This window comes from Drosophila yakuba, chromosome 2L (assembly GCF_016746365.2).
Source record: "Drosophila yakuba strain Tai18E2 chromosome 2L, Prin_Dyak_Tai18E2_2.1, whole genome shotgun sequence".
NCBI lineage: Eukaryota > Metazoa > Arthropoda > Insecta > Diptera > Drosophilidae > Drosophila > Drosophila yakuba.
Window position 1 is genome coordinate 992,539 of NC_052527.2, and position 10,195 is coordinate 1,002,733.

General features: G+C 50.8%; 1 protein-coding gene across 4 annotated transcripts in view; it reads left to right on the forward strand.

Annotated features, from left to right (window-relative positions):
- Positions 1 to 9,846, forward strand: part of LOC6526372 (protein O-mannosyl-transferase TMTC2) — a 36,005-nt gene extending 26,159 nt beyond the window's left edge. Inside the window, exons 3-11 of one of the 4 annotated variants that reach the window (XR_005560043.1) lie at positions 1,986 to 2,072; positions 3,056 to 3,611; positions 3,726 to 4,839; positions 4,902 to 5,016; positions 7,955 to 8,040; positions 8,107 to 8,499; positions 8,574 to 8,658; positions 8,743 to 8,900; positions 8,971 to 9,112. Coding sequence is in view for 2 of the 4 variants with exons in the window: in XM_002087455.3 (XP_002087491.1) it covers positions 1,986 to 2,072; positions 3,056 to 3,611; positions 3,726 to 4,839; positions 4,902 to 5,016; positions 7,955 to 8,040; positions 8,107 to 8,495; positions 8,574 to 8,658; positions 8,743 to 8,900; positions 8,971 to 9,144 (2,764 nt within the window). In the remaining 2 variants the exon portion in view is untranslated. Of the gene's footprint in view, positions 1 to 1,985; positions 2,073 to 3,055; positions 3,612 to 3,725; positions 4,840 to 4,901; positions 5,017 to 7,954; positions 8,041 to 8,106; positions 8,500 to 8,573; positions 8,659 to 8,742; positions 8,901 to 8,970 lie in introns of those variants that run through there. The other 3 variants (XR_005560044.1, XM_002087455.3, XM_039370455.1) reach the window with 3 other exon arrangements.
- The last annotated feature ends 349 nt before the right edge of the window (positions 9,847 to 10,195 follow it).

Genomic DNA, 10,195 nt, shown 5'->3' on the forward strand with positions numbered 1-10,195 from the left:
GATTTATGGCCCAAATGAGCCGTGATGTGTGCCAGCGAGGGAAGGAACGCTGAGAACAGCAAGATTGAGCGGAAGGAAGGCGGGAAAGTGAAACAAAGGACCTTCTTCCTTGAACTTGTGGGCTATTATTTGTGGATCGTGGATAATTGGTATGCGAGTCGCTCGCCAAGTGAGTTGACAAGTTGCGAGAGTGATAGTCCCGAGATGAGATGATGGCCCCCAGTCAATGGCTCGGAAGCAAACTACAGGCAAATCAATCAGGCAAACACACGAAAGGCCACAAAGAACAACAACGGAAAAGAACTAGGGGCCAAGCTCATCATTATGGCTCATTAGCAAAGCAATTTTAGCGGGTGCGACCACAGTAAATGTGCGTCCCCTCATCCGCTGCTGCTGCCATTTTCTGTTTGCGGCTTACTCGCATATTGAATGCTGCTAATTTGGCCCAACGCCGCTCAGGACCAGGACCTCGTGCATAAGCGCAAATCTCTCAGTGTGTCAACGTCGACAAAACTATACCGCCCACTTAGCCATCCCTTCATAAGACTTAGCGCGGCCTAAGCCAACTGCTTATTGCTCGCATGTACCCAAGCTCAGTGGGTCGAGAAAAAGGCAAAGAGGCTGCTGATGTGGCGCAATTTGGTCTCACTGGGTGAGCTAGTTCAGTCTGTAACTGGTCGGGCTTTATGTATCTTCTCAGCTTTGAGATCAATTCGACAATTAGGCGGTTACTTACTCAAATCAAAATATATTGTTGCGTGCTTTTAGAAAACAGCTTTGCCTTGAACATTCATTCGTGCATTATCGATTTGGAGCAATATTCAATGAATATACACTGCTAGATACTTAACTCCGAGGTGCTCCAAAGCATCTACACCTACCGCACTCAGCAGCAGGACATGAAAGGAATTGGGAATGGCGTAATGTGAATGCGGTTTGCAGGATCTCATGGGTCCATTATGCCGGGCTGAAGCCAAGGACTCCTGCTGCACACGCACATGCTGGCTTACGGACAAACGGACAAACGGACAAATGGACAAACGGACAAACATCGCCGCCGAGGCTTGTTGATAGCCCTTATTGTCTGCAACTGCTGCGACTCTTAGTGTCAACGATGCTCGAGGGTGGGGGAAAAGGGGTGATGTATCTCGGGGGTTTGGCTTTGGGGAGTTGGGGGGAGGAAGGGAGTCCGGCCGGCGTGTTGACGTTGGCAACCGCAGCAACAAATGTGCATAGAGTCGGCAGCTGGGGCAGACTGCAAGTGGAGTGGGTGGTGGGTTGCAAATGCAACAGCAACAGACTGCTGGCTCTCATTATGTGTAATGGCTGTGGCAACATCATCAACGGCAACGGGCAGTGGGCAACAACAACAAAGGCGGCACAACAACTGCTGTCAGGGAGTCCGAAATGACAACAATGCGCCAAAAAGGAGGAAGTCATGAATGCAATTTACCTGTACGTAGCCACCCGATTCCGAAAGGAATGAAAAGCCAGCGGAAAGCGAAGGAAAAGCAGAGGAAAAGCGGGTGAAAAGCTACTGCCAGCAGTTACTTACTGCCGCTGGCAGCAACAACAAAGGCCTTCCACGAATCCCCGTAATGGGAAATATGATCCGTCCAGAGTTGCAAAACAGGACTGCAAAAGGATCTCGGATGGATGTCACAACTTTTGCCCGTCGCCGAGCTTATTACTTATATAAGGAGTACACTTGAAAGGATACCTTACTATCTTTCATATAAAGCGAAGGAAATTATTCTATCTTTACTGATCTAAAACTCCAACTATTGAGCTTTCTGTCCATTGATCCAAAACTAAGTTAGTGTGTTGTGTTATGGACTTGTCTTGGCATCAATTTAATTTGTAATCTAACCGATAAGACCTCGACTTTGCTGGCACACTTTATTTCAAGATAGTTTCCGTAATAGCTTGTGGATAAGCGCAAAACTAATCGATTCATCTCCCCCTCTCTTCTCCTTCTCTTGCAGCATGGACTTCACGTGCCTCCTCTGCTGCAGCCTGGCCTTCGTCCTGTATCTGAACACCTTGGGCGCTGGCTTCGTCTACGACGACAGGTAAGAGTCATTATGTCTGAGAAATCGGGGGAGAAACGCTCAGGCTTCCAGGCAAATTTATTAAAGTTGCGATAGCGTAGCCTGAATTGCGTTACATTACAAAAAATGTAGGAGGAAAGGAAGAGTGAGTCAAGAAGGGAAAGGAGCGTTGCTTGCGGCATGCCTTGATGCTGCAATGGAATTCCAGTGGTGCTTAAAATCGAATTTCAGCCCACTCCGGCAGCGCCGCCGACTTTGTGCGGCATTAGAGTGGCATTTGTTTATGTGAACCACTGGCGGTGGCACAGGTGTGGGCAGGTGGACAGGTGGAGAGGTGGAGAGGGGAGCAAAGGAGGACAGGGGTGCTGTGGCCACCCCATCGGCCTCTGCCATGATATACGAGCTGCTGGCACCGCCGTCCTCGTTGTCACGAACACCCGGGCAAAATCCTACAAAAGTCCGCCTGCCGTGCGTGCAGAGAGTGCACAGGTGGCGGAGTAGAAATGCCGGAGGTGAAACTGGAGCTCTGGGAGCAGGGGCTCGTACGGAGCAGGACAACCGCCAAAGACCAAAATGCAAGTCCTGGCGTGCTTGTGTGTGGGAAAAGCCAATAGGATGGCAGTCGATGATGTTGCCAATGTAGTGGAAGTCGTTCTCAGAACGGTGGCTGCCTGCATTCCCAGGCACAGGAAACAGAGTATAAAGCAAACAGCACGGATTTTCCTTTAAAAAAACGCGAATTCTTCGGCAGCTCATACCAGCAGCATGTCTTGAAAACTGCTTTCAAGAGTAAACATTACATTTTTCCACTCTTATTTATATTTAAGACATGATTACTGCACCATTGATGTGTGGTGCCCTTTATTACTTGATTAGTTGTTAAAGTGAACTATAGTTAAGTAAGTTGTGACTTAAAGACTTGCAGCTCAAACCTCAAGTGTAGTGCGATGCTTCTGATATCTCCACTAACAGCCGCAATCCCAATCCCTCTTCTCTCCCTGCAGACGCGCCATCCTGGCCAATGCGGATGTCTCGGGCGGAACTCCGTGGCAGCGTAGCTTCTCCAACGATTTCTGGGGCACTCCGCTGACGGACAGCGGATCCCACGGCTCCTGGCGACCGCTGTGCGTGCTCAGCTTCCGGCTGAACTACCTCATTGGCGGCGGCTTTGCGCCATGGGGCTTCCATCTGGTCAACAATCTGCTCCACTGTGTGGCCACGGCTCTGGTGGTGCGGGTGGCGCGCACCCTCCTCGCCTCCGTGTGGGCAGTCCTGGCCGCCGGCGCCCTCTTCGCCGCTCATCCGATTCACACGGAGGCGGTGGCCGGCGTGGTGGGTCGGGCGGACGTGGCCGCCTGCGTGTGCTACCTGCTCACGTACCTCAGCTACCTGCGGCACATGAGGTGGCGCGAATCGGGGGATCCCCGCCAGTGGCTGGCCCTGGGAGCCACCTTGGTCCTGGCCGCAGCCGGCCTCCTCTGCAAGGAGACGGCCATTACGGCGCTTCTGCTCTGCGCCCTCTTCGACGTGATGCGCGGTCTCGGCGGACAGGTGGACAAGGTAAGCCTACTATGCTATGCATGATAAATTGTCTTCCCAGCTGGTGTAACTACCTTATATCGAAAGTACATAACAAATGTCCCTCTTTTTACCTATATGATTACTTTCCCATAGCAACGCCTACGCTCCGTGTGCATAGTTCTGGGAGCTCTCTTCTGCATGGCCTACTGCCGCCTGGTGATCGTCCCTGGACCGCAGACGGCCTTCTCCAGCGCGGACAACCCCATTGCGAGGACACCCTCCGCCTGGACGAGATTGCTGACCTTCCTCTACCTGCCCGTCTTCAATCTGCGCCTGCTGCTGCAGCCCAACGTGCTGAGCTTCGACTGGGGCATGGATGCCCTGCCCAGAGTCACTTCCTTGTGGGATCGCCGCAATGCGCAGTCCGCCTGTTTCTACTCCGTGCTGGTGGGCGTGGCGTGGCGCAGCTGCAGACAACTGCTGAGCGGATCGAAGGAGCTGGGCCACAGTGGAGTGGGCTCCACGTTCCCCCAGTATCACATCCAGAAGGTGGCCAGTCGCAAGTCGCGCTCCAAGCGCAAGCGGATGGCCAACAACACCAAGTACCAAGCCTTTGAGGCAGCCTATCATCAGCAACAGCAGCAGCAGGAAGCGCTTCCATGTCGCGATTGCAACAACAATAACAGCAGTGGCTACGTCTACGAGGGCAGCACCCCCGTTCCTGCAGCTCCAGCCCAAAACCCTCACCTTGTGTCTTCCGCCTTTCGCGGCTCCCGCAGCAGCAGCAGCTGCAGCAACAGCACAAACAGCTCCACTTCTAGCTCCAGCTCCTCCAGCTCGAGTTCCAGCTCGAGTTCCAGTAGCAGCAGCAGCAGCAGCTCCAGCTCCAGCTTGGGGAGCGGCTTCCAAAGCTCCTCCAAGGACTACGCGCTGGAGGGAATGTCGTCCGCGAATCGGAACGCTTGCGTGCTCATCATGTCCCTTGCCTTCCTGGCACTGCCCTTCCTGCCCGCCAGCAACCTGTTGTTCTACGTGGGATTCGTGGTGGCCGAGCGACTCCTGTACCTGCCCAGCGTCGGCTTCTGCCTGCTGGTGGGCTACGGCGTCGCCAAGCTGATGGCCTGCAGCCCAAGGACTCGCAATACCCTGCTCCTGAGCTTCAGTGTCCTGCTGGCCGCCATGAGCCTGCGCACTCTGAGGAGGAACGCCGATTGGCGGGACGAGGAGAGCCTTTACCGCAGCGCCATTGCCATCAATCCGCCAAAGGGTAAGTGCTCCTCGACGATCCTTGCCAGCAGAGCGAGCAGCTAATTTGATTTGCCTTTCTAGCGCTGGGCAATCTGGGCAGCGTACTCAGCTCACAAGGGCGATACGAGGAGGCCAAACAGGTCCTGCAGGAGGCCATTCGCTTCAGGCCCAACATGGCGGATGTGCACTTTAATCTGTGAGTAACCGATTGCCGAAATTCTCAGCACTTAGTGAATGTTTGTGGGCACTTTTTCTAGTTGGTTTTTTGGGGGTAGAGGTTATGCTAGTTTGCTTTGAAGCTGATTTCAAATATGTTGCAATGAAACATTCCATTAAAGTCACGTAACACTGGCAATCTAGCCCGATGCTCATGCGACTGTTAGGTTTTTCTGCAAACGTGTAAACCGGAACTGGCCTCATTATGTTGCCTACCCACATGTGACAGGCAAAAGCGATGCGATAAATGGCAGCCATTTTCATTATCTCTCCGTGCGTTTCCCACCCACATCGGGCACCCACCCACCTACGCCCCCTGAATGTCCTTCGCTTGGGTGCGCATTTAGCGCGGCCATTTTATGCAGCGCAGCATTCCAGTTATGAGACTCCGTCCCCGAGATGGCAATACAATGCCGAACAAGCTGTCAAATGAAGCCCATTTCCTTTTTTTCCCTTTCGCGCTACCCGAGGAGACACGCAGCAATCCTCCAGTGCTTCAGTTCTCCAGTTCTCCAGTCCTCCAAGTCGCCATGCGACTGCATCCTTCGTCTCGTTTTCCCATTTGTATCCTGCTCAGGGCATTTGCGTGCCGCTGCAGAAGCTATGCGCATTTCGTGATGCATGCACTGCGAGAAACCGCCGAGTATTTGTTTAAAGGTCAAACATAGGTAAAGTAAATGCCGAAGATTCTCGATCTTACGAGTTGCAAAAGTGCGTAAATGAGTACTTCGTAACATGGACGTACTTCGAGATACCTCAAGTGGTTTCCCCGAAGGATTAGGCTCTTCTGATGATTTTTTTCCACGTGTTCCAAGCAGGATGCTCGACAAAAGTCCTTAGCTTTCACACTCTCTCCGTCCCTCCGTCCTCTCGTCCTTTGGTCCTTTGCGACTTTCCGTCCCTCTGTCAACGTCTGACAAAGTCTGTAAGCGTGCTGGCTCTGTTCAGATCCTTCTGTTTGGTATAGTACTCCGCTGGGGCTGTGTTTTGTCTGCTGTCTACTGTCTGCTGTCTGTTGTCTGTTCGCATTGCATTTTTGCTCATTGCGCATATTTCACAGCAGCGACGCGATGCGACATAAAACGGTGCGGAGCAGCAGGAAAAACCAGCAGCGACTCAGTAGTGGAAATGGGGAAAAGCGGAAATACAAAATACAAACTACGAAATACAAAGCAGGCACATGAAAAAAAGAAGCGAACGAAAGAAAAGTGAGCGCGGAGTTGCGCTTTGAATATTCAGTGCGTCATTTCGGGTTTTCCTTTTTACCGCCTGTCTGTCAACGTCAGGCGGCTTGTCGCAAGCCAGATTATTGCTTGTATTTTGCTTGTACTAACCCCGATTCTCAGCTCCATTGCCTCATTGCCGGGCTAATGCCACGGTGCTCAAGTCAATGGTTCAATGGTTCAGAGAACCAGGTCACAACTGCTAAGGCTGCCGTTATGTGTACCCCGTGTCCTGTGTCCCGTGTCCCGTGTCCTTTGGAAACCCTTCAACAGGCTGCCTACAAAGCGAACGAAGCGCTAATCGAAAATCAATGTTGGCTGTTGCCGGCTCAACCGCAGCAGCCCAACTCCCACTACCCCACTTCTCTACTTCCCCACTCCATCATTATTCAAGCAATCCTGCGGATACACATTCCTGTACATACATACATTATTTACTGCGATCAAATCATCAATGGCAATGCTCGCGGCGCCGTCGCTTGCTTGACTGATTGCCATCTCCCCAAAGTCCCGAGTGCCTCCTCACGCCCACATGTCCTTCACTCCGTCAGTCCCTCAGTCCTTTAGTCCTTCAGGACATGCAGCCAAACCAGCACACCGATACCAGCAAATCACTGAGCTGTGTAATTTGATTTTTTACTTTGCCCAACGTCAAACATTCGTGATTTTATTGTTGGTCCTGCACTCGCTCCTGCTGCTGCACTTGCTCTGGCTCGCATTCGAATGGGGAAACTGAAGACTGAAAGCTGGAAACCTGAAAAGGACCTCTTTCTTTGCCTCTCCGCGCTGAAATTGGTTGCGGAAAACTGCAAGGCAGTCGTCGCTTTAAAGGCCAACAGCTTGGCAGCGACCAACTAATTACATAATTCCAAGTACACCAAAGCAAAAGCTGCTTGCTTTTACACTTGCACTGCAATATTCAGTTTTCACAAAAAGGATATGATGCAACACTCTTCACAAAAGTTCAAAAATTGAATAGGTTCTTTTTTACAATTCAGTCAAAAATTGTAACTGATAGTTAGTGCTGATTATCAGCTTTAAAATCCAGTCATTTTCGTTTTTGTGGAAAACGTTTTTGCCATGCTGCGATAAAAGAAGTGTGAGGAATGTCGTACTTTTGTCAAAAATGAAAATGTTAATTTTCCGGTCAAAAATAGTACGAATTTTGTCGACTACATGAGTAATATTGATCCGAATTCAGAATGTCATATCTCGTTGCATTCGTAGTAAAATTTCCTTTCGAATGGCATTCACACTTTGAAATGTCAAAATTTGCCTTTTTTCGCAAAAAAACGTGATGTAACCCCTTACAAAAAATGAAAAAAATGGAAAATTTTTTTTTTCACATATCAGCACAAAAGTGATATGGACAGTAAGTAAATATCATTAGCTGCAAAAAACAGTAGTTATTTCTCCTCTGTGACACTTTTTGGTCATGTAATGGCCTTATATTGGAGTTTATTATGTTGGTCATGTTACGGTCTAATCTATTCAGTGGCCAGAAAATGTTCCCAGTGTAGCAGCAGTTGCTCATCTGAGTGGCGTCTCTGCAGGCACCCGGGCACTCGAGTTATCAGGCTCTGGGGAATCCTAAAGAGGCCGCTCCCTCCAATTTAGGCGCTCTAATTAGATCACGAGAGCTGGAGAAGTTCACTCTATTAATGTCAACACTTTCACTTTTCACTCTCGCTTCAGGGGCATCCTGCACCAGAATCAGCAGGTCTATACCGCAGCTGTCGAGTGCTTTCAGCGCGCCATCAAGTTTCGACCAAATCTGGCGGGTGAGTCAATCAGATGGTCTTTGTCCACTGGCGCCACATACTCACATACTGCTCCCCCCTTTGCAGTGGCGTACCTCAACCTGGGCATATCATTCATAGCGCTGGGCAAGCGGCAGCAGGCCATCGAAATCCTGCAGGCGGGCTCCAACCTGGATGGCGCTTCTGTGCGAGATCGCTCCGCTCATGACCAGGCTCGCAGCTCGGCCTACCTGCAGCTGGGCGCCCTCTACGCGGAGCAGGGCAAGCTCCAACGTGCCCTGGCCATCTACCGGGAGGCTCTGTCCTCGCTGCCAGGACTGCCGCAGCAGCGGGAGGTGCTCTACCAGCGGATCGGCGATGTCCTCGGTCGCCTGCAGCAGTGGGACGAGGCGGAGCGACACCATCGTGCCGCCCTGGAGCTGCAGCCCAACCAGGTGGCCGCCCATCTCTCCTACGGCATCACGCTGGCCAGGAATGTAGGTGATCTATCTATTAGTGGCGAAGTGGGAGGCATTTATAATTGGTTTATTTGCTTTTTTATCTCTTCCTTGCAGAGCAGCCGCGCCTCGGAGGCGGAGATGTGGTTCAAGCGAGCCCTGAAACTGGCGCCCGAACAGGCCAGTGTGTATCATCATTATGGTGAGTAGCCCATCTCTTTAGCCTGAAGTACTAACTTATATGCTTCTTGAATATATGCGTTAATATGGGGTATTTCTTTCTCAGCCGAATTCCTCTCGCTGCAGTCGCGACATCATGAGTCCGCCATCTACCATCGCCGAGCCGCGGAGTTGGCGCCCAATGATTACGCTCTGGTGGTGGCCGCTGCCACTGCGATGCGGCTGCTGGACAGGAAAGTGGAGGCGGAGGTGTGGTACAGAAAGGTGAGTCCACCGATCGAGATAGCCTCTTTCAATTGAACTGTTTCCTAAGCGGAGTGCGTCTTCCTTTCAGGCCGTGGCTCTGCGACCGGACGACGCCCATGCCCACACCAATCTGGGCGCCATACTGCATCTGCTGGGACGCACCAATCACGCGGCAGCTAGCTACAAGGCGGCCCTGAGACTCCAGCCCGGCGATGCCATCACGCTGGGCAACCTGGCCAAGCTGGGTGTCACGAATGTCTAGCAACTGTAGTGGCCTCCGTAGTCAGCCAGCTAATGAATAAGTTTATAGGCCAAAGAGCAGAGATATTTTTATATAGGAATGGGTTTGAAGAGGAGAGGGAAGGGAGGGGCTGGAGAAGCGTTAGATAACTCTACAGAATTTATACAAAGGACTTCGATACATATGTATATCATTAGCAGCTGGCAGCCGTGTAAATATCCAAGCAGCGACCAAAAATGTCACAAAATAGATAGAGATACCAAGATACAGAGATACCAAAATGGAGCGGAAAGATTGAGCTACAGATACAGATGGAATCAGCGGAGAATCAGCGGAGAATCAGCGACAGAGAGAACAATAATTAAAATATCTAACTGTTAAGGAAACGAGTTACTGTACAGCTATAGGAGCAAGGTGGATCCGTGGGAACGATGATTGGGTAACTACTCGTAATGTGCTTAAATATCCGTGTAAAATACTGTAAATATGAGACACCCACACCCACCCACCAAGCACCAAGCGATGTGGGTTGAGGTGTGGGTCATATTATTGACTATATATATATATATATATATACGATATGACTTGGCTTCTCCAGATTGTTTTGTCCGTTGTGTACATGTACATTTTAGTTAAGCGAATAAAGATACCGATAAAGAAATGTATGGATTGTATAAAGATATGGCAAGGAGCATATAATAAAAACAACAAATTGAAGTGAAACGATTGCAGTTTGCACTGCGATTGCATTTGACTGGGGAGATTGGATGACGAGCCCATTAATTCCACTGGACTGCTGCCCATCTCATAACCCCTAAGCCAGCTCAGTGGCACATTCCTTGCGCACTTACAACCGCTCCACTGGCAGGACATTTAAGCAGCCCAGGGAAATATTTTCAGTGCTCAACGGCTTAGATACCCCCATCTCCACTCTGGTGCTCCTCGCCTCAAATGAGCCCAAGCACAAACACAATCAATGTCAGAATTTTCGACCCAAGTCGAAGACCCAGACGGAGCTGGAGATGGAGATGGAGACGGAGACGGCAAAGGCGCCACTTAAGCCGTGGGCAAC